The 24,722-nt window shown below is 42.8% G+C and overlaps 1 protein-coding gene across 6 annotated transcripts; it reads right to left on the reverse strand.

Moving 5' to 3' along the window:
* Positions 1–203: 203 nt before the first annotated feature.
* cpne1 (copine I) lies at positions 204–24,639 on the reverse strand. 6 transcript variants are annotated; one of them, XM_083668720.1, is made up of 17 exons: positions 24,511–24,639; positions 20,925–21,010; positions 11,232–11,363; positions 10,627–10,806; positions 10,281–10,355; positions 10,001–10,072; positions 9,735–9,818; positions 9,506–9,595; positions 8,973–9,071; positions 8,390–8,476; positions 8,204–8,263; positions 7,603–7,736; positions 6,702–6,756; positions 6,566–6,617; positions 5,674–5,807; positions 4,860–5,096; positions 204–1,836 (listed from the first exon to the last, which is right to left on the reverse strand). In XM_083668720.1, the coding sequence occupies exons 3-17, from the start codon at positions 11,361–11,363 to the stop codon at positions 1,720–1,722; spliced, it is 1,608 nt and encodes a 535-aa protein (XP_083524846.1). In that variant the 5' UTR covers positions 20,925–21,010; positions 24,511–24,639; the 3' UTR covers positions 204–1,719. The 6 variants fall into 6 exon arrangements, with proteins under 6 accessions (XP_083524846.1, XP_083524845.1, XP_083524848.1 ...); XM_083668719.1 differs by lacking the exon at positions 20,925–21,010 and having other exon boundaries at positions 24,511–24,602; XM_083668722.1 differs by lacking the exons at positions 8,973–9,071; positions 20,925–21,010 and adding an exon at positions 9,133–9,225 and having other exon boundaries at positions 24,511–24,602.
* Positions 24,640–24,722: the final 83 nt, after the last annotated feature.

The raw sequence follows: 24,722 nt of genomic DNA on the forward strand, positions 1-24,722 counted from the left end.
CAGACAAACTACAGTCTTGCACAATCAGGGTGCGAGAGAGAATCATAACTGGGTCCCGAATGGGAAATTGTATGATGCATCATATTGATTGGTGAAAGTGTGTTGTGAAACGCTAATTGTGAATTGTGGGAAACCACTAATTAAAATTATAAAACCACCATATAAGCTGTGTGGGAGCAATATCATTAAAAAAACACCGGCCATTTGTTTTGTTTGTAATATATATAGTTTTTATTCATGTTATGTGCTAGCATAAGCAAAAAGCTCTCTGTAATGATTGCTGATGACATTTTCTAACATAACATCAAAACATTTCAGACATTGCATACTATGGTTATGCTATTTAAGCCTTGGTCTTGGCACTAAGTGACACATTGAAACATTACTTCTGTTATCCATTCTTTATTCTCGGTTATAAAGTTGTATAAGACGATATGCTCCATTTCCTTTCTGTTAGCTTTAATGAAACACAAAAAATATACCACAGATAAACATAGCTGCTATGACTGACATCAAAATACATAGTGGACATTCAGCAATACTCAGAAAATGCTTCCCTTTAAACTACACAAACAGTCGCCAATCATTTCGCCAATCATATGTGCAGCATTATGCATGTGGTCCCATAAGGCTTTACATGTTTTTCAAGCAGAGATTTGGCTGATTGCACAATGAAATCGTCAGTCAAAAAGTGCAATTTTGTTAATGGGTATACACATGTACATTTAACACTCTTGGGAAAGTGACAAGAAGGCATTAACATACCAACCACCCGTTTAGGTTATGGCACTAAACGAATCTACTCCTTTAACTCCGATTAATACTATATAAAAGAAGAATAACTAACACATCAAAAGAACATCTAACAACATTTTTCACAGTGTGAAATCGGCTGTCATTATTATAATAATTATATATAAATTATTATTTTTTTACAGAAACTGATGTTTTTCACTTCATCTGATGACATGTCTGAGTGCTTAGTAAACCTTCCTTGAATTTCCTGATCATTACATGCTCTAATCTAAGGCATCTTTTTAGTCTTTGGTACAAAATATCAGCATAATGCAGCAAAATGTCAGCATTCTGTTAAAGCATACATTCTATAGTAGGTGCTACACCAAAATTATCTTCTATATGGTATGACACTTGCAGAAACTAATCTCCAGCATATGAGAAATAAGTGCAAGGTGGTGTATAATAAGAGCTCTAATCCATCATATAAAACTATAGTATATTGCAGAGGCCTCTAAGCAGTGCAAAAGGTTGCAAACAAGTATTCAAGTCAGTAAAAGACTTGAAGAGGAGTGTAATAGTGATTCGGTGATGGTGGCAACATGACATGATTGTCAGCTTCAGAAACAAGCTGAATGAAAACATGGATGAAAAGTGTTTTTGTACTGATAACATAGAAAAAAAAATGACTAAAAGCTATCAACAAAAAGTGGAATGTAATGTATGGAAGCGGAATGAGAGAAGAAAATCTGAAGCGGAAAAAAAAGATTATAATTAAAATTGTAATTGAGAAAAATAAAAATGTAAAATATTGTGGTTACATTGTCATAAATTGTATCAAAAGGCCCTGCGAGAATAACACAGTGGGAGATTCCAGGCAGTGGTTCTCCTGTCTGATTGGCTGATGGCCTGCTGTGATCTTGTCATAGTGAGCTGGTGCCCTCGTGTGGCCAGGACTGCTGAAGCGCCACAGTTCTGGCTCTTTTACTCAGCCTTGGGAGCCGGGGGGTTGACTGGGTTCAGGTTCCTCATCTTGAAATAAGCAGCCAGTTGGTTGGGCACCTCAGCTAACACGCTCTGAGCCAGGGCTTCCTTAGGGGCCTGCAGAGGATGAACAGAGAGGCAGACAGATGGACAGTGAGAAGAGGAATGGCTAGGACCTGGAGAAATTCTTGACCACCTAACCAGTCACATCATTAACATGTAATTCAAAGCTTAACCTCAAGACACCATATATACAGTGCCTATAGAAAGTCATCATACCCTGTGAAATCTTTACCTTTTGTCACATTACACCCTGGAAATTAAAATAAATCAAATCTAACTTTTTTTAGCTGTATGTACACATTATAACCCTCATCAAAGTGAAAACATTTTTTTTTTTTTTGAAATTCTGGGCAATTATTAAAGATTAATTAGTGAAATACCTAGTTTGGTTAAGTGATCAGCCCCTTAGAGCATACCATTATAAACTTGCTCAGGTGCAACCAATCAACTTCCAGATCAAACACCAGGCTAATCGCCCCCCACCTGACATCAATTGTAGTGGTTTTGATGACTTCAGAATATAACCAGCTGTTTCTTCAGGATTCCACTACTAGAAGTGCATGGTTCTGCAAAGAATTCACCATGGTTGGAAAAGTACTTTCAAAAGGCCTCCGGGATAAAGTTGTAGGAAGGCACAAGTTAGGTGAAGACTACAAAAAGATTTCAAAGGCTTTAGCTATCCCTCTGAGTACCGTTCAGAGGATCATTAAGAAGTGGAAGGCGTATGGCACCACCAACACCTTGCCTAGATCAGGCCGTCCGTCCAAACTGGATGACCGAGCCAGGAGGACATTGATCAGAGAAGCTACCAAGAGGCAACTTTGAAGGACTTACAAGTCTTTATGGCTGGGACTGGTCTGGCTGTGCATGTGACAACAATCTCACAAGCTTTACACAAAGCTGGCCTGTATGGCAGGGTAGCAAGAAAGAAGCCTTTTCTGAAAAAGTGCCACAGTCAGTCTCGTTTGTGCTATGCAAAAACACACCTGGAAGATTCTGTTGCCATGGGGGAAAAGGTTTTATGGTCAGACGAGACTAAGATTGAACTTTTTGGACTGAACTCCAAGCGCTATGTTTGGCGAAAACCAAACACAGCACACCACCCAAAACACTCCATACCTACTGTGAAGCATGGTGGTGGCAACATTATGTTGTGGGAATGTTTCTCTTCAGCGGGGACTGGGCAATTGGTCAGGATTGAAGGGAAAATGGATGCTGCAAATTCTACACCCAAATTCTTGAGGACAACCTGCGTCCCTCTGCTAGACAGCTGAAGATGGGCAGGTCATTCACCTTCCAACACGACAACGATCCTAAACATACCGCCAAAAGAACAACGCAGTGGAAAGAAAGGTGAATGTCCTTGAGTGGCCAAGTCAGAGCCCTGACTTAAATCCGATAGAAAATCTGTGGATGGACTTGAAGAGGGGCAGTCCATCGCCGCTCACCACGGAATTTGACTGAACTCGAACAATTCTGCAAGGAAGAATGGGCAAATATTCTCTAATCTAGGTGTGCAAAGCTAGTAGAGACATATCCAAACTGATTGATGGCTGTAATTGCAGCAAAAGGTGGCTCTACAAAGTATTAAATCAGGGGACTGATGACTTTTCCAATGCTGTTATTCTTATTTTTCATTTTTTATTAAAACATTTTTTTTTAATGGGTTTTGATTTCAGGCTGTATGACAAATATAGTAACTATTTCAAAGGGGTATGATGACTTTCTATAGGCACTGTATGCCATTTAGCTGACGCTTTTATCCAAAGCGACTTACATTGCAGTGAGTGCATACATTTCAATATATATGGTCCCAGCAGGAATCAAACCCACAACCTAAGCGTTGTTAGCGCCATACATACTACAACTGAGCCACACTTGCAGTGACGTGACTTGCAGCACATGCAGTGACGTGAACGTAAACTTATATTGTGAGTATTTTACGGTACAGACCTGGTATGTCTAACTCATGTCTACACACATTCTTAGAAGGTGCTATATTGGACTCCTGGTGCTGGGGTATGGAACTACCAAAGAAAAATCGAGCCTAAGGAGTGGGCAATGAAATATCCATTGGTCTACAAACTTAGGAACTTACACTACGCAAAACTCGATCAAAACTGTGACATGATAGTACCCAGGGTTCCAACCTCTTGTGTCATTAAAAAGGGAAGAGATGCAGGAAACAGACACGTAACTGGTTTCCTCATCTAGGACTCCAGAGGAAGATGGTTAGCCAGGATCTCCATGGAGACATAGGAGGAACTAAGGCTAATACACAATGACTGCCCTGATCTTCCAATCAGTTTCTTTTTGGCAGAATGTTCACATACATTTTCGATGTGACCCATATCCGATGTGAGAGTTTAGACAGAGGGAGCGTTCTGAAAGGATTCACTTGTGCGGTGATCAACCACACAATTACAAACAACCGTATTCCTTAGCACCCACATCAGCAATGGCCTGAAATGGGACACTGACCATCTCATCAAGAAGGCTCAGCAAAATATGCACTCTCAGATGAAACAGACGTCAAGTTGTTGCAAACAGTAACCCCGCAATTCGAGTTGCTCCGACCGAGTCCCGAATTTGGGACCTCTAACTTGCCAACACGTGGCCGTCTCCTCAAATATCCGATGTAAACCAGCTACTGTATGCTATCGAAAAGCTAGCAATTCGACAGTGCGGGGGGTGGGGGTATTTGTACTTGAGGAGTGAGTTTACCATCTCAACTCGGTTACACAGACAGCTGAAGAAACACAGGGTGAACCAACGACTGCTGGTTCAGTTCTACACAGTGATCACAGAGAGCATCCTGACATCATCGATCTCCGTCTGGTAAGGGAGCGCGAGCAAACGCACAAAGCAGAAACTGGACAGTATCGTCTCCAAAGCTGCCTAAATAACGCGTAGCAACCTCCCTGTCCATCAGGTACACTGACCGCCTCAAACACAGCTTCTTTCCCAAAGCTGTACAGACGCTGAACCCCTCACAACACAATGACGTGGAACTCTTTCTATGACCCATGCTAACAGCGAGGCTAATAGGATGACCGCAAAACTGAGGGAGGACGTACGTTGGTGAACTGTCGGTAGGGCACAAACTGGACGATGTCCCGGGCCACGGGCTGTCCGCTCATGGACTTGAGTACACCGTTGTCCCCGTCCAGCATGTCCATGGCCTTGAAGTCGGCCTCACCAACGCCCACGATGATGATGGACATGGGCAGCCGGGAGGCCATCACGATGGCGTCCCGTGTCTGGTCCAGGTCCGTGATCTCACCGTCCGTGAGGATGAGCAGAACAAAGTATTGCTAAAGGGAAGGAGGAGGAATGACATGGTTGACATTGAGTTCACTTTTAATTCATTTTGCCATGAACACAGTGCAAAACAGAACAACAATTTATTGTTTTCACATCGCTGTGACTTCCTCTTAACCAAGGACACAACTTTACTCTCAGTCTCATTCGTATCATGCTTGGATATGGTTTAGATCAAGTTTGTTCATGTATCTTACTGTGACAAGAACTAGCCGTTCTTTTATGAGCAATAATCTTCCATATTCCAATAGTCAATGATCTATCATATACACACACACACACACACACACATAATTGCTATATAAATAATTGATATATATTTAAATAAATAAATAAATGTATAAATGTAGCTAGTGGAATAAAAAAAGTACCTAATGGAATATATTTGTAATAAGAAAATGAATAAAACAGGTCCTCCGATGACAGGGAATGCTGGCTAGGCAAAAGAAAAAACAAAAGAAAAAGTCTTGCTTGCTTAGAATCATGGGCTCTACACAGCAGTTGTGTTAGACTAGATATAAATGCATAACAGTGAGGTCATCAGATCAGGCGGACTGTGTGTGGACTCACGGATGCGTTGTTCTGCTGTGCCGCCGCCGCCGCCGTGCTCGCTACACGGTTGATCAGGGGTGAGAAGTTGGTTGGGCCGTAGAGACGCACCTGAGGCAAGGCCGCGCGATAGGCATCGATGATCCCCTGGATCCCTACAACACACATATTGGTAGGTGTCACAGGTGGAAAGTAACCAATTACAAGTACTCGCAATGACAGAAGAACACTCACCATGATTAAGAAACCCACAAAACAACTGTCTCACAGGCCTGGAACACTCTCTAGCAGATAGTTAATGTGCCAGAGACTACCATCCGCAGAAGACTTCACCAGCAGAACTACAGAGGCTACACTGCCAGGTGCAAGCTTGTTAGCCATAAAAACAGGATGCTCATGTTATGGTTTGCTAAAAAGTACCTAAAAGAGCCTGTAGAGTTCCTGAAAAAGGTCACACATTTCATTTCTTGATACAATTTTAGAGAAAAAGACCTCAAATCAAACTGAAGATGACTGCAGAACAGGCCTGGTCGAGCATCGCCAGAGAAGATACCCAGCGTATGGTGGGGTCAATGGGTTGCAGACTTCAGGCAGTTATTGTATGCAAAGGATATGCGACCAAATACTAAACATGAGCGCTTAATTTGGACATTGAATAAATCTGTCTGATTACATTTGGTGTCCTAAAATAGTGGGACTATTAGTGACTTATTGACTACTAAGTGTTATAGTGGTGAAACTAATATGTACACAAATACCCTCAAATAAAAGAGCTGAGAATCTCTACTTTAACCTCAGGTAATTATTTGATTTCAAATCCAAACCTTTGGAGTATAGAGCCAAAAGAAGAAAACATGCTTCACTGTCCCATTACTCGTCCCATAGGACACTTTATGTCAACTTGTTTATTTACCTTGACAGTGTGGGTTACTGGGGTTGAAATTCAGTGCAAATTCATGGGATACCTGCAGGTAAGAGAACACAATCAACCATTTAACATTTGTTCCTGAAACATGGACAAGTCATATGTACATTTCAAAAAATCTAACCTGGAAGTCTGGAGGCACTTTGGCTCCGAATCCAAAGGAGGGGAAGAGTTTGTCACTGTGGGATGGGGGGGGGGGGAGACGAGAAAGGAAGGAGATTTGAGCTGAGCATTATAATAACAGAGACAGCATGACAACTTAAAACGCTCCCACACCTTGACACTACAGTACACGCCTGGCTAAAACAGAAGCTAGTTACACCCAAAGATGACTCAATGGCAAACAACAGAGAAGCTAACTTCAACAGGACACAGCCATGCCTAACAACAGAGAAGATAACTTTAGCTAGACCACAAATAGGACAGTTATACAAAAGAGCTACTGGCTACACCTGCTAGGTTAGTGTGCTTAGGTTACCTCCATCATTCCCTATTACCATGTTAGCAGTCTTCAGGGCCATACCTTTACATCGTATGTACTAAACCCATCCAACCAGAAAATCCTTGCCAAAGTGCTCTCATTCCACCAAATGGCTGCAGTCTGATGCTCTACACTTTCTCCAGAAGTGTGCACTCGTACACTCCCCATGGATTTAAAAGGAATGGACTAGTGCAGTGGAAGGACTATAATGGAAACTCTGGCATTGCTTACACCGATTCAATGCTTTTAAGTGCATGAGGTGTGGTGCACAATTACGCCTAAAGGGTAGAGAATCCAAACACAACCAATGTTGTCATCACCTTACCCTAGCCCTGTTCCCTACACACTAATGGAGATCTAAATGATGTCATAGGTTTACCCAATATGGAGAAGATTCAGTCTGACTATCAGAGGGTAGGGTGAAGCTATTAGCTACCATATTAATGATATCAATCCAGTCCTTGCATACAGGGTAGGAGGCAGGTGGAGACTGGGGGCGCTGCTTTGGAACGTTCTAGAGAGCAGAGAAGGAGGGTGGTCTTACGTGTCGTAGTCCTGGACCACCAGGCCCACGGACCAGATGGCTGCGAGATACTGGTTGAGGCCGTTAGGACTCAGGTAGTGCAGGGACTCGGGGGAGCGGGGGTCTCCGTTAGATCCGGTGAAGTCAATCCCCAGCTGGAAGAAACAGAGAAGACATACAGAGGTTGTGTACTGTAGTCACTCCTGTTTGTCTAGTTGGTAGGAAAATAGAACATACAACAACGTATAACTTGATTAAAAGTCCATTGTGCAGGATCTGAGCTTTGAAATAGTGCCAAATGGCCATGATAAATCATAAGTGATCAGGGAATTTGATCGTACGATAAAGAACGTTTAGTGAAGTGCTTTCTAAAATCTGGAGTCAAGCACTGGCCTTTACATGGCCTTTTTATGTTTTGGTTATATACAAGGATATGCAGATATTCGTCTCAATAACACAACATAGCACACGTAGGTTTGCAAAACTATGCACTGGACCTTTAATGTCCACTTAGGCATTTCTTATTTATCAAAGAGTACTGATATTGTATGAGGATAAGGGATGAACCCAGGTTCACTATGACAACCCATAATTGTTGATGATATCCAGAGACATAACCTACCATAAAGTTGATTTGGCAACCACCCATGACGTAGTCCAGGAATGTGTACTGTGCGACAATCTGGGGCAGGAAAAGGCAATGTCAGTTCACCTACCAAGGATCCACTTTTAAACAAAGTTACATGGGCAACTACTGGACTGACATCTAACAGCTCCATTGAAGCAAATTCTATGGCTCTTTTACTACCGTGCAAGTCTTGACACTGATCACACCAGAGTTCTTGTAACTCTTCTTCTTCTTCTGCTTGTCAGGGTGGACACAGTCAAACTCCACCTGGTGACACAAACATGAGGTCAAACAATGTGGAATATCAATCTTCCTCCATAACACCCTTCATCCACTACAAACATACCTTAGGAGGGAAACACTTCATATCAAGTTATCATATTATTCATATACTTAAAGAGAACATTTACAAATAAAAGAAACAGAAATATCATACATATAAAAAAAAAGATAAACTCCTCCCCCCCCAAAAAATGATTGCAAAAAATCAAGTACGGTAATAAGACATTACTATAATACTACTAATATAGTAACCAGGGTGAATAATTACTCATTCCCACATGGTAACTCAAGATAAAGGTAAACTAAATAATATAGATTATAATTATGGTACTTTAAATTTGTACTGATTTTGTTACTGGTACAGTTAAGAGTGTAGTTACACGTAATCATGTCAAGATGTTAAAATTGGAGTAATCAAAGTTAAAGTAAAGTAAAGGTTGAAGCACAAAAAAAAAGTTTGAAACAAGAAAAACAGTCTCACCCAAGAGCCATGGGAAGTTTTCTGCAGCTCAGAGACATTAGTTTGGAAAACACCGATAAGGTCATGCGAGCCATCGCTATCATAGTCAGAACAGTGCACCTGCAGTAGAAATGAGGAAGAGTGAGAGAGAATGAGCAATGGAGGGGAGAGTAAGGCTCACCGCATGGTCTTTAGCCTCCAAAAGCTGGGCAGTAGTACATGTCAACTGGCCTATCATATCTGAACTGTCTTCATCCTTATCAGAACACACCACCTGCCAGTAATACAGAGATTGGTGAGTCCTGGCTACAGTGGGACAAGGGGCATATATAGGGCTTTCAAAACAAACACCTACACAGCTACACACACCAAACATGTCAAATGTTTACCACATAACATAGCAGGCAACATGTTTGTCATTTTTCGGGTCTTATGTATAACCCCATAGCCTCTGGGAGCAGTTTACATGCTGTGTGGATCATGTGGTCACTGAAAGTCAGTCTTCCACAAGGTATGCGGTCTGTGAAATGTCACAGTCTTCTAGTCATTTCTACCTTGATTGGTTTGCTCATGTCACAGTTGCAGAACGTCTGAAGAGCAACAGTGAATTTCTTCCATGATGGATTGAGATTGTTCTTGATGACCTAAAAGTAAAAAAAAGTGATCAAGAAAAGAAAGAGAAAAAGTATGACAGTAAAAAAATAATTAAGTCAATGTCAAATGTTATTGTTTTCAAAGTCACTGTTCCAAACTAACTCTCCAGGAGGTTGTTGTGACACGTACCTCTGTTCTGTGGACCAGCTGCCACTGGCCGTCGTCTCCCTGCTTAAAGAACTCCAGGAACGGATCAGATTTCCCAAACAGGTCCTGGAGGAGAGGTACACAACGGAGTCAGGAGTACTGGGGTGCAGAGATGGGAGAGGACTCCTAACTCTTCCCATCACCGCCCCCTCCCCGCCATAAACATATACGCCTCTGCTTTATCCTGTTGGCCAGTGGAGACCGTAGCTAAATGGCATGTATGTTTGAACAGTGCTTCTCTACTTTACCTTCTTATCCAGGCCTTTAGCTTCTATCTCCATCACTATGGCCCTGTTATCCTTTATCTCCTCAGCGGTGACCTGCAATACACACACACACACACACACACACACACACACACACACACACACACACACACAGAAATTAGGGATATCTGGTTGTATTACTTTAACTGCACACAATGATCTCAAGCCACACTGTTTGCTCTGGGTTTGGGTTTATGACAGAGTACGTTATTAACAGAATATTTGCATAACTGACAACGTCCACACAGGTTTATCTACATACAGTAATTGAGCCTTTTCCTGCAGGCTTGCCCTTCTTCAGCTCCAGAGGTCGCGTCATCTTCTTACTAGACACAATCTGAAAGACAAACGGCTATTAGATGAAGGCACACGAGAGACTAAAACAATAATATTGTGGTTAGCTACTTTAGGTGCATCATTGAAAGACCCCATTCATACCACAACATGCATGAGCCAATTGTCACACAATGTGTTCCGATAACCACAAGGGCAAAGCACTTCGAGAGAAGTCATGTACTTGGCATACCATTTAGAATGTATGCTAATGTGGATATTGAAATATATCATATTATATGGAGTACATCCTATCGCAACACCATTATCCTCACCTGCCCCAGGGAGCACTCGAATCCTCCCAGGAAATCATCATCGCTGAGGTCCACAGACTTGTTATCGATGTCGTAGAGTGCCAACTTCAGCTTCTGCACCTTCTCAAAGTGGTAGTCCAGCTGCAGCTTCTTAGAGAACTCTGGGTCCTGGCAGTTTTTCACTCTCTCAGTTCGATCCAACTGGAACAACAAAAAAATGCTACATGAACCCTGTCACCTGCCTGGTTACGTGCATGTTGCTGTCGATCAATCTAGATGTTTGTGTTAGTCAATCTAATTAAGTTATGTTCACTTAGCAGAGCCTTTTGGGGCGGCAGGTAGCCGAGAGGTTAGAGAAACAGGCCAGCAATTGGTAGGTTGCTGGCTTGATCCCCTCCCCAGAAAGGAGCCGGATGTGAGCTGGAGGGTCGCTGACCCTGTGCTCTGAGCTCAACTAATTGCATGGCAAATAAAACATTGTTTGTTTTGTTTGTTTTATAACTCTGATTCTGAAACATTGTAACTCCATTCATTCTAACAACGTGCTTCGGAAATGTGTACAACAACTTTTAAAGTAGTTTAGCAATCCTTATGACACACACAAGCTTCCCCTCCCTCGTCCCTACCTCTGTCCACTGGTCATCTCCGGTGCTCTGCAGCAGCACACACAGCGGATCAGACTTGGAGCCAACATCTTTGTCCAGGAGGCTCTTGCACGAAATGGAGAGTTCTACCTTTGACACGCACTGAGCAGCCATCTGAAAAATACAGGGGGTTAAAAGACACTTTAAAAAAAAAATCTTCATGTATATTACGCAATATGTGGAATAACTCTCTCTCAAATTAATGAGTCAAAGGTTCTCCCAAATCCTTGAGAAACTGAAAGCTTGACTGGTGTATAGCCAACACCTTAACTTTATAGGACTCACAAAAAGGTGATGTTATATAATCTAAAACAGATCAATGTTGATCACATTCTAACAACTAAAATACCAACAACCCAGCCCTGCTGGAGGCCTATAGGCTTCGGAAAATAACCGGATCAGTCTGCTGTAAGTCAAACAGAGGATTACTGTAGCCTACTATTTTTACCAACATATATCGTGCGTAAAAGCCATTGAAAAAAAAAAAAAGATAGAAATAATTTACCTTGTCACACGCTACCGCAATATCGAGTGCTATAATTCAGACGTCGCCTTAGCTCACAAAGTAAAACTACGTAAAGTGAAAAGTACTGCAACCAAATGTTTTGTCGACTACACTGTACACTCAGATAGGTGTGGCAGCAAACGGTCAAGCAAGCATCACAGATCGCCCATTGGATGAACAGTCAGCAGGAAAGCGTTCCTATTGGGCAAGAATGAACGTCAATCACGCTCTGGCCGCAATGCAGGAAGTTCCTCGCCAAGCTCTCTGGCTCAGCAAAAGAACGGTTGTTCCTCCTGATGTAACTTCCTAATCTTCTGATTATTTCAGTACAACGTTCAAATGTATCGACTGCAGAAGCACATGCCACAGGGCACATGCACTGGGGAAGACACAGCTGCAATATTCCCATCGTAAGAAACATTAGAACCAAATCATTGATCTGATAAAGTACAAGTGTTCTACATTTGCTCAATTGCATTTCTCAGCAAGATTATTCCAATTCTACTGTCATCACAATTCAGAATGAAAGGTGCACACTCACTACATAGCAAAAAGATTCCCTCAAATAAGAGACCCATATCGTGACCATTGGGCTCGACGTACCAAAACTCAATCGACATTCTGTATCAAACCATGTGATTGTCATCAAGTCAACCATCCATGTCAAATCATAAAATAGAATTTTTGCCTCAAGCAAATTGAACATTTATTTTCTGTGTTTCCTTGCGCAGCTGAATCTGCTTTAATATAGGCCACCCTCATAGTATGGTATATTAACAGCCAAAACAGTTTGACCATGACATGTCCATAAATAGTTAAAAAATCTGCGGGGGGGAAAGCCTGCTTCAAGATAAGCACACAACACTGGTTGTGTGTGTTATTCTTTCTACCTGGCAGTAGAAATAAAGTCAAAATGCGTTCATATATACACCTCAATTCTGAGGCTATTTATCTCAACCGTCAGCTAGAAAGAACACAACAAACCAGAGCAGCTTGAAGCAGGTTTTTATTGAGCGCATTTTCAGAGTAATTCTCTGCTGGTGTCGCCTTTTCCCGACTCAGTGTGTTTTCTGCTACTGCCGGTTAGTCCATATCCACATCACTAGGCGGATGGTCACAGCTTTGGAGGAATACATCTGCCTGAATTGCAGCAAAATACCATCTCGTCTACCGGCCTGTTAACATTCTCACTTAAATACTATTATGGCAGGTTCTCCACTCCTATCCATATGACAACTAAGAAACTGACATTTCACTACTTTCCCATAAACACCAACGCAGTTGAATCATACAGCTTCACACAAATACACGTGGTACATTATGTAGAACGTACTTGCCCTCTTTGAGCTTGCTTCACATACGCCTGGGTATGAGCTATTTGTGAAAAGCACAATTGGGGCAATATAACAAAAATACACTTCGTGCTTACATGTCATTACAACTTCAGAAGGCCTAGGAAAGATAATCATTCACTTTGTGACATTAAGAAATCAATTGATTTGGGATTTAAACCATAACTCACTGCACAAGGCTGTGCTCATGTTAGATCCAGACAAACTGAGTCAACTGTTATCATGGTCTTTGTTATCAACAGACTCGTAGTCTGTGGCCTGTTCTGGTCTATGCTTTATATTACAGCACAGCTGACTGGTTATGTCCAGTGTAGCAGTCTTAATGTATTCAGAGGGAAAGTGAGTGTGTTAACTCAACCAGATGAAGCAGACTGAGCACTGGCATAAAAGTATACTTGGCATAAAAGAGCATGACTCTTCCCACTCATCATAGCTTATTCCATAAGGACAATCACAGTACTTACCGTTATGAAACATCCACAGCAAACTGCAGCCTTGGAAAGTAGGAGGCAGACTAAATAAAGCATATTCCTCAGTGTTCCTAGTCAGGTAATTCATAATCAGTGTGAATACTCATATTCAAGAAGTCGACTAAAACTCAGAGTAGAGCATATTGAGGAGGGTAGCATCAGGCTGAAGCAATAGAAAGTATGCAGGTATGAATACTGTTTGGTTGGTCAATCCCAAGGGGCTGTGCAGCGGTTCATCAGTTACCTCCATGCAACGTGTCCATATCAAGCTTTCAATCATCAGGTGTTTTGTCACAATGTTTTCAAGGAACAAAATCTACCCCTTCACCTCAATGCTGTTCAATAGAACATCAGTCCATTGAACTGGGACTCACTCCGTGTGAGCGATGCATTTATCCCCAACATCACAGAACACACAGTAGCCAACATTTCTTCCAACATATGAAATTAATGATGTATTGGATTAGCTACGAGTAGATTACTTACTCCCTGAATAACTGAAACCAAAACGAATACAATAATTTACCAGGCTGACGCCATCAAACCAAAATTAGACAAATTCAAGTGTTCACACCATTCGAATCAACTCTCCCAAACATTCCATTGAACAACATAATAAAAAAACAGCAGATGCCAGGCACAGAGAAGACGTTTAACCCCAAAATTCACCATCTCTTCAGCCTAGAGGTTAGCTTCTTATTCCTTACACTCAGCCCACTTCTCACAGCAGCTGCAGTAAAGTGAGTATGTGACAATAAGAATACATTTCAATCCTTTCTGCATACATACACAGTCAGATAACTGCATGGGAGTTTGTGGCCGTAAATATCTGTCTGCTCTAGAAAGTTTCTTGGTAAACCAATTCCCTCCCTTACAATCAAGTCCAGCTCACGCACTCAAATGCTCAAACACATACCTTTAACACAATGCCTTTATCCAAAAAGGACTGTTGTCAGGTCAACCCAATCATTGTCCTGACAAATGAATGAATCAAAATGGGCATAAAAGGTGGGCCTGTGTGTCGGAGCATCTGATTGTGAGGGCCCTACTTGACTGACTTTTCATGCCAGCACCCCAGAAATAGCGGTCACAATATTGAAACCAATTTCCCCTCCACCCCAGTATACCCTACAACATCTGGACACAGAAAGGCTACTCTTCAAGAACACAGCAGGATTTAGCTGTGCATTCATCTTATACCTGGAACATTGTGGAGCCTTTTATTGATCACAGGAAAATCAGCAAGCATAGGAGAAATATACAATGCCTCGTAGAACCATTACATATGAGGAATGTCATTTTATTGTCAAAAGTGTCAGCTGGACAGCATGTACACACTTGTGAAATATTAAGCTGGAGCGTCCAAATGAATGAAACGTAACAATTGATCTCATTAGACAACACTACAAAACTAAGACATCTCAAATAGTAGCTACATCTTTGCAAAACAGCTCATAGTCAAAGAAAAACATCGCAGTGGGAGTAAGTATGTACAACATGTGTCAAGTTGCATCTCTGTAGTTCTTAAAATAAATGCTATGAAGTTCAACATCTTTTTCTAATAAACAAGCAGTACAATGTTCACACAACATAGCAACAATATTGACATTTGCATTTATTGACAGTGAAAAAAAAACAGCTTGGAGCAAAGAAGCTAATGCTTAAACCTCAGAACAATGCTTGTTCTCTGTACTAACACCATGCATGGCAGCATGTGGTGAGTACCACCCTTTAGGAAAGCATCACACAGCACAGGTAGAGGAAAGAGATGGTTATATCTACAGCAGAAACATAACAGGTATCAAGATGATACAGCATGCTTCAAAGAGAAGGTGATATGTAAGCACTACAAATACACTCTCCATCCACATTTCATTTAGAGAAAAAGCATATTCAAGGTTCAGCTCTAGACATGATTGGACTATAGCTACGTTGTCAACATGGCAACAGTTGAAAACCACACATCCCACTATAGTAATCATATCATACCGTCAAATTGATGCAGCAATTTGTCATTTGATTTCTATGCTACTAACAACTTGATTACTTTGGTAGAAGAACAAAAAAAATATGTCAGCTTAAAAGTGAGACATTTTATCCTTCACGCTAGTTCTTAACTTTGCATTTACAAAACTCTGACATTGTGATTTCATTATTTACAGAAACAGTGGGAGGCAGTCTTATCCTAGAGTGATCTTGACTTTCCTAGCCCCAATAGGCCTATCGTTCAGATCCATGACGGCCGACGTGGCCTCCTCATGAGACTCAAAGGCCACCATGGCCTCTCCAGTGGGCAGGCCCTTCTCACTGAACTGCAGACACACCGAGCCAGGCAGCACCTGGTACCCATAAAAGAAGTCTAGGATCTCATCTACTGTTACTGTGAAAGGCATGTTCTGAATCTTTACTATAGTCGGCCCCCGGGGGTTCCCTGGGCCTCCTGCTGGCTGCCCTCTGAGGGAATCAGAACCTGGGCCAAAGGCAGGCTGAGGTCCCCCTCCGGATCGGCCTTGACCGCCTCCTCGGTTGTGGCTGCCTCCGCTCTTTCTAGAGCCGTTGTCGAAAGGAGGCATGCCCCTCATGCCCTCGGGACCGAAGCCAGGGGGGCCGTTGTTGCTGCCTGGTCGAAAGCCTGAGGGTTCTAGAACTGGGCCAGGCAGGTGGCCAGCGACCATGGGTGGGGGGATGCTCAGGGCGACATCCCCTAGGCCTACTGCCAGTGGGGGTAGAGGAGGAGGGCCTGCTAATCCATTACCCGGGGCTGCAAATGGAGTAACGAAAGGGCCACTGTTTAGATTCCCTACCGTGTTCCTGAGGAAATTAAACTCTTCTCCTGTCATGCCAGCAAAGGGGTGAGCCTGAGCTTGGGCCTGTGCTTGAGCATGGGCATGAGCTGGATTATTCCCTTGTGTTTTCTGGCCTCTCTTAACCTGTGGCGGAGGGTTTCTCTCAATTTCCTTCATCTGCTCAAATGTGACCACATGTACAAAGGCATCTCTGCCATTGAGTTTCTGCCTGTGTAATCTCTCCGCGTTCATAGCGTCCTCCTCTGACCTGAATTGAACCACAGCCTGACCTAGACCGTTACCATTACCGTCGGCAAGAACTTTGAGGCTGTCCTCAAACACGGCAATGCCCTCTAGAAATAGACGGACATCTTTCTTTGACACATTGTATGGGATATTAGAGATGTGGGCACAGTTCTTAGGGTGCTTGACGCCTTCAGAGTTGTTTTTCTGGTCACCTCCCTGCATCCGTTTACGAATTGCATCAATCTTTTCAAACATGCCTTTCTTGCTAATGGGGTGGACTTGTATGAATCGACTTCCCATGTACTGCATGTGAGAGCCCAAGGCGATCTTGTAGTCCATTTCATTTTTGAACTCAACAAAGCCCTCCCCTGTGGCTCGGCCGGTGGGTCCGTAAGCGATGTAAATGCTGTCTTCCACAATCTCCAGGTTCTTGAAGAACTCGAAGATCTGTTTGTTTTCCGCTTCGTACGGCAGGCCTTTCAGATAGACGCAGAACTCTTTGTTGTGAGGAGAGCGGGACCTGGCGCGGTCTCTGGTCGACGGAGACGCTGCACTCATGCTGCCGCTGCGGCGATGCTGTTCTTGGGACTCGTTGCTGGGTTTGGTGTGGGCTTGACCCCCGCTCCCGCCACCACCACTACTGCTGACACTGATCCACTGTCTCTCTGTGGCCGGAGAGATCTCCACGAACCTCTGGCCGATCATCCCGCTGTGTCTCTTCAGCGCTTCAAAGGTGTCCTGAGGGGAGTACAACTTGACCAGAGCCCTACCGCAGCTCCGACCCATGTTGTCTCTGAGCAGACGGATCGAGTCGACCCCCAGTCCACGGAAAAACTCTCTAATGTCCATCTCGGTGGCAGCAAAGGGCAGGCTTTGAAGGTGGACGTATAACTCGTCTGGACTCCCTATTGCTGATTTCATGTGGGCTTGGAGGTTTAAGGAGGCCAGATGGTTCATGTGGCCCAGGAACATGTGATTTGGGGTTCCCAGAGGCAGGCCTGAGGCCAGCCCACCAGGGGGAGGGACACCAGGATTAAAGGGTGGTATGCCAGACATGTGGGAGAGGTGGTGAGACATGGGAGGAACAGGGGGGCCCTGGGTTAGAGGGGACACAGTGGGAACAGGAGGCATAGAGGACACTGGTGGTGGGACTGGCATGGGTGGGATGGAAGGCATGGGAGGCATGGAAGGCATGGTGGGCAGGGGGGGGATGGGAGGGGGTACAGAGTTCATGGAGGACATGGCTGGGGCCATCGAAGACCCCATGATGAGGTTTTGGCTGCTGAAGTTGTTGCTGAAACTGGGGGGCATGGTCCCCATACTGGTCGGGGCAAATGTGGAGACATTTTTGTGGCTTACAGTTTCGTGTGCAGAGGCAGCTGTAGTGACCGTGGTGGGCGTGGTGTTGCTGAAGCCCTGCAGGGTGGTGGGTAAACTTCCCCTGCCACTCCCACCCGTGCTGACTGGGGGGCCGGGCCTGCTGCCGTTCCCAGCAGCTCCATCTGCGCTACCCGTCTCAAAACGCCTGCGACTCAGATCGATCATGTTTTGCATCTCAGTCTTGCTGCTCAGCAGAAGAGACACTTTGGAACCTTTGATCGCCCCCCCTGTGCGCATCATGCCAAGCCTCGCGTCTTCGTCTGTGGCGAAAACAATAAAAGCCTCACCATGTTCACCCCCTACAATATGCACCCCACCATCTGGGATGGTCAATCCAGAGAAGAAATGGCGTATGTCCATGGTCCCCGCCACAATGGGGAGACCCTGCAAGCGGATGACCACAGCCATGCTGCTGAGTCTCTGAGGCAACAACACACACCTGCAGGTGAGAAAAGGCAACCACTGTCAGGATAGAGAGAGAGAGAGAGAGAGAGAGAGAGAGAAGACAAAACAGAGCAGGAAACAAACCATGATGAAGACAGCAATTGTTTGGATTGTATTTATCTGAGCCCAATGCATCAGTAGAGCAAATCAAGATAGCCTAAAACCCCACTCGTCTCCACTCTTGCACAGCCATTAAACACATCATAGGACCTTATATTGCCTCAGTCATGTGGCAATAAGATGAGCCATTGGTTGAAATGTCAGTAGATCTCAAACTAAACCAAAAACAAAACACATAAAATGGGCCAGTCATAGGGCTGTCGCAAATGTAATCTTATGCCATCCAAAGCAGTGAAAATTCATAACAATTAAGCTACAACAGTCATTTCAAACCACCAATTTGTATGAAAGTTAACTTTAAAAAGGTATATTATCATTGTCACCAAGCAGTGCTTCAAAATATTCAGGACAGCCCCAAACCTAGTGAGACTTTAGCAAACTATAAGACAAATGGCTGTTACTACATAAATAACAGGCTTGGAGAGATTATGTAGGCTTAATCTGCAACTTTTCATAGTAAATAAATAAGAAGTGTGGCTCTTGAATAAGAGATAGGCTAGAGTATGTGGTACATTTCATCAACATAATAAAGGCCTACAGGTTTATTTCAGATATTTTCAGAGCACCATGCATTTCCATGGCTTGAATGAAACTATCATCCACATTCTTAAAATGTTATCACACTGACACACCTTTGACATGTTTGAGGTAATTCAATTCTTAAATTTGAACAAAATCAAAAAATGGGCCAATGTTTTAGCCTATTCCTGAGCCTTTTCGACAACATTGTGTTTGTGGCAAAAAAGATGTGCTCATGTACAAAGCATGGTGACCGTATTTTAGAAGAAGGCCACAGGGGCAGGTCCCAGGGTTGGGTATCGAGAAGCAGTGCCTTCAAGTAGGGTTGTAACCATCATGGCATTTCGGCTATCGGTCGATTGTCATGCATATAACTGCTGTAATGGCCTGCAGTGACTTAAATTATTAGACTTTAATGTGTTTAAAATGTCACCCATTTCATATTCAGTTGACTCATTACACACATTATTAATGGGGCTTGTTGTTCTGTGATGTCACCGCCCTCTTGAGAGCACATTCATGCGTGCAGATACAGGCAGAGAAATGTGGTGACACTGGTGAATAAAATGTTATGAGAGTTTTAAGTACAACTTAATTGCATTTGGCAGACTGTTGCCTGCCAATGTCTGGCCTTGATGGTGTTATTGTGATTTAAAAGACAGGGTCAATTGAGTGCATTGACAGTCATCTGCAAGTTTTTTTTTTTTGGAGTGGACTAGATAGCTGGTTGACTAGGGTGTGACCATGGCTCAGCCTAACTGGAATGTGGACTGTTCTCCTGTTATGCAAGTGAATGTTTGACACAAATAAAACTACTGTGATTTATGTTCATAAACTAGACACAACTTACTTTAGATATCTACTTGTAAAAATGGGAACATGTCTGGACATTACCATATAGACCTAAGGTCTCAATGGGATAGGACAACCTGCAGTTGTACCAGGAAAGCACATTTTCAAAACGCAGACCCTCTAAAAATCTGAGTTTTTATACATTTTACCTGCATTCAAATTAACCAGACATTTGCTACTGTATAGATGAGATGCTTTAGAAAATCGCAGCAAGCTTACTTAAATATAAAAATCTGAACTTAAAATTGAATGCAATTGTCAATACACCTGCGTTTTGTGCAGAATGCACATGATTCCTGTTTTAATGTTTTTTTTCTGCATGAAAGCCGCAGAATCCTGCCTCAACGGAACCACTTGTAGCATGATTTCCTTTATGGTCCATTGTAGTACTTAAAGGAGCTGTGCTTAAGTCTGTTGGAAATCTGCAAAGGCAAGTTTCAAACAACATGCTCTAATATAATATAACCCCCCGAAATGGACTTGCAGTGTCAGACATCAGCTGCTGTGTTTCTGCATGCATGTACGGTTTGAAGAGGCAGCCACCAGAGTGTCTGCTAAATTACTGAAATGTAATACTATCAGTTAAATAGATGACATGCCTACTTATGATATACACATTAACCCAGGGTAGGTCCAGACAGAAATGTAGTTTATGAAAATAGTTTCTGGTGTTCAAATCATACAAATTGTCTTCATTCTGGAACCAGCAGTGGTACAGAGATCAATAAAATACCAGTGATACCCAACCCTAGGCAAGTCAGGTCATGGTGTGAGGACATCATTTTAAGCCATCTAAGCCATTCTTAGCTCTACTCTGCTAAAGAGGTTTCCACAATAGAGAAAGATTGTAGTCTAAATGCCAAAAGGGAATCAATATGGTAAAACATTTTGAAAATATGAATGAGCTAATATGTACTGGTCAAAACCATTCAAACAAGGAGATGTGAGGTTGAAGTGGCATTCTGAGTTAGACTATGTTCAGGACACATGAACACGCTTACCTGTAATAATAAGTGCTGCCTCCTTACACAGTTGCACAGGATATCCAAGCCAATCCTGACGGCAAGCAATTTAAATCAATTCTAGACTGTAACAAAAGAATAGGAAATGGAAGCAAAAACATGAGCACACAGCAGGCAAATTGAGGCATCCTCAATGTGCAACTTCTACGAAACACTCTTGATTCAGCCCCAGCACATTTTCAAGCTTTGGTTTAGCATCAGAAAGTGGTCAAAGAAATTCAGTACATCAAGAGTAGGAGCACAGTGTCATTGAAATGGCTGCTTCGCCAAAAAAAGCCATAGACCACGGAATACAATTCACAAACATCATGCATCTCATAGATTATCATGTCGACACAAAGCATACAAATTATCACAGCAATCCATAACAAAATTAACATGCATACTATACTGCTATCGAAAAACCTTTTGCAGTGAAATAGACAGCCCAAACCCCATTTTAACATTAGGATTGCCCAAATGTCCATAGGCCTGTTTTCATTGGTAAGCTATAGCCTACTGTGGGTTAAATGATAAGGCATGGGTGACAAAAAGTATTATTCATAGAGGACATACGATGATAGTGAAACCTGAGGCAGAATATTGATCAATTTATTGAACCTGTTCACGCATTGAACACAATGCCATGTGACAACACCGCCATCAGGGGACGGTGTCCAATGAGGGCCTACTTATCTCTGCAGAAATTAACTATGGGAATTTACCTAACTCGGCTGAGTCAACTGTCTCACACTGACAACATGCAGTCACAGCCTGCCACATGAAAAACATAGACCAAACCTACTAGGCCTCTCTTTCCTTTGTAGGCAGTTACCCTCAAACAATAGAACCACACTAACTTACTTATCCAAGCTCCAGCACTTTGTACAACCTCTTGATCAGGTTTGAATCTTACCACAAAATATCAGACACCTAATCACCTTTCTAGTTTACTGAAGTTTCATCAACATCACATCAAACATATTGCACAGTGGCAAACCACTAGACTAGATCAAATAGTATAATCGGTCATACTTTGCACAAAGTCGGGACCTTCAACATTAGAGCTGGGATTCTTCACAACGTCACAGCACAACAAGTATTCCACATACTATGGAGTGTGGCTGCAGGGCACCACGTGGATGACAAAATAGGCCAAACTGAGCAACGTTAACGTCTGTCATACCATGCATGCCCAGAAAATAAATTCAGCACTCAAACCTTTGGACAATTCCTGCCCTCCTAACCATTATATCATGTGAAACTAATTGATAACAGGCCTCAGTAATTACGCCAAATGCTTTCATAAGCGTAGATCCTCAAGTCCTCTCAACAACTTGGCTCTAGTGTTAGACATTTCAGCTGAAATGCCTTAATCCAAATGTCCACAGCACAAAAATATAAATTTGCCCACTTAGAACACGAGTACTGGTCAATAAAACCATTTAATATATGTCGTATTTGTGTGATCAAGTTCAAATCCAGATTTTCAGTGCAACTGAAATTGCCAATTGACCAGAAGTAGGCTAACAACTAGCTGAATTATCCAACTCCATGTCTACTACTGACACGGATTTGGACAGCCTTCTCGACTCACCCATCAAGGTTGAACTTTGATCAGGTTTTACTCCAGACACTTGAATAAATCCCAATATTTACGTTTCCACTCTACAGTAACCATGTCTGGCCATGTATGACGTTGATCTGCATCTTCTTGATGTCCCGATTGTTTGAGAACAAACATTTTGCAACTGCTACTACACTTGTCTTAGATGTGTTAAATTGCCTAGATCAGAAAAAACATTGTGCTGCCTTATTTATAGATCTCTCCCAAGGCATTCAATACGGTCGACCATTACCGGTGGTATTCAGAGGTTGTCTGAAATAGGCCTGGATCAGGCTTCATGTAGATGGTTTGAAAATGATTTAACGGATAGAATGCAGAGTCTGTGTCGATGACACTGTTGTATGCGCTATTGCCCCCACGATTGACCAGGCTCTTTCTGAGCTACAGTCTTTATTTGTTGGGCTGAGGTTGGTACTTAATGCTGGAAAAACAAAATATAGGTTATTTACCAAATCATATATGTTATTTACATCAGTATGTATATGTACTTTGGGTGGTGCCCCCCATTGAGCATGTCCTGCTTATAAATACCTGGGTATTTGGTTTGACATTCAGAAAACATACGGAGGAGCTTGTTAAAAAGCTAAGATTTAAGGTGGGCTTCTTTTATAGGAATACATCTTGCCTTTAGAGCAGATATGTATTGTGTGGTTGTAAACTGTGTGTATGCAGGGCTCCCTTGTAAAAGAGATCTTGGTCTCAATGGGACTCGCTGCTAAAATAAAGAAAAAAAGAGGAAAAAAGTAGTAGATGATGTCACTCACCGCAACTCACTTTCGCTTTGTTGACGTGACTACCTGAAGACAGCGGGCGCTTGAAATGGCCGCCCCCCCCCACACACACAGCAAAATGTTTGTTCTCAAACTATCGGCACATTTCAAAGAAGAAACGGATCAACTTAATTCATGGCCAGACGTGGTCACTGTAGAGTGGAAATGTAAATATTGGGAATTATTCAAGTATCTGGAGTAAAACCTGATCAAAGTTCAACTGTGGTGGGTGGGCCGAGAAGGCCGTTAAATCCGTGTTAGTAGAAGACTAACAATCACACAGCATAGCAGCCCTAAAGGATTCTCCAAATATGAAGCCAGACTGGTATGCACTAATCAATTTAAATAGTTCAATATAGCTAGTCCATTTATATAGTTTAATGTTTTTTCAGGTGAGCAACCCACGGCATAGAAGGGCCAGCAGTGTCCCAAAGCCATGCCTTTTTTACATCTTATATTTGGCCACCATCCCAATTTCTGCACATATTCCAAACAGCACACAGACAGGGAGTTGGTGAAATAGCAGTGAAAATTGCGTTGGCACAAAACGCTGGCAACATCGGAACATCACATCAAAGACGGATCTGGGATTGCAGAGAGAAAACGCCAGAGTAAACTCACAGTAGCGAAACAGCAGTTGACATGTCTTCTGGCAAAGGAGGCAAATTCGACTCTACATTACTTCACGCCACGATCAATTGGGACGCATGCACCACAAGGTAGCTCACTTGAACGAGGCAGTCAATATGTAGATTTGTAATTTACAAACAAAATGGCGCAGGTCCCACAATGAAAATCCCTTTCCTGCAAGATTAGCAAGAGCATTAGCTAGCCAAACCAAAAAAGCAGCAGCTCCTAGTCCGGACAGCTGTTGGAATTTAAACTACCTAAACCACAACTCCAATTCAAGAAGAAGACCAAATGTCCAACTTAGACAGTGTCACAGGTACGTCTTTATGCAATACCTTTCTAAGCCTCACATTTTACCGATAGATCTTGCAAGCAACACAGCTCGCCAGGGAAAGGCCGACCAAAAACACAGAGTAGCTAACTACACCCCAGCTAGCCTAGCTAGGTTATCTGCATTAGTTTTTTTTTCTGTTTTTTTTCTATCGAATGCATAGAAACCATTCTTATCTTTTTGGTTTTGGCATTTGTGTGGATTGTTGTGCTTTTATATGTTCCTTACCGAGATAATCTGTTAATAAACAGATCTTATTTAATCAAACAAGGCGTTCTCGTGCGTCCTCTTCACCACCCCGTCCTTCGGTTCCCTCTGCGCGACATGTAAAATGTCGGTCTTGCGGATGGAACCTGCTGCAGAATGCGGATACCAGAGCACCCTCTACCGGTGTCAGGGGAAACCCGACACGGCGTCAATATTGACTCGAGTTAGCGTCT

This window comes from Argentina silus (genome assembly GCF_951799395.1).
Source record: "Argentina silus genome assembly, chromosome: 4".
Taxonomy (NCBI): Eukaryota; Metazoa; Chordata; class Actinopteri; order Argentiniformes; family Argentinidae; genus Argentina; species Argentina silus.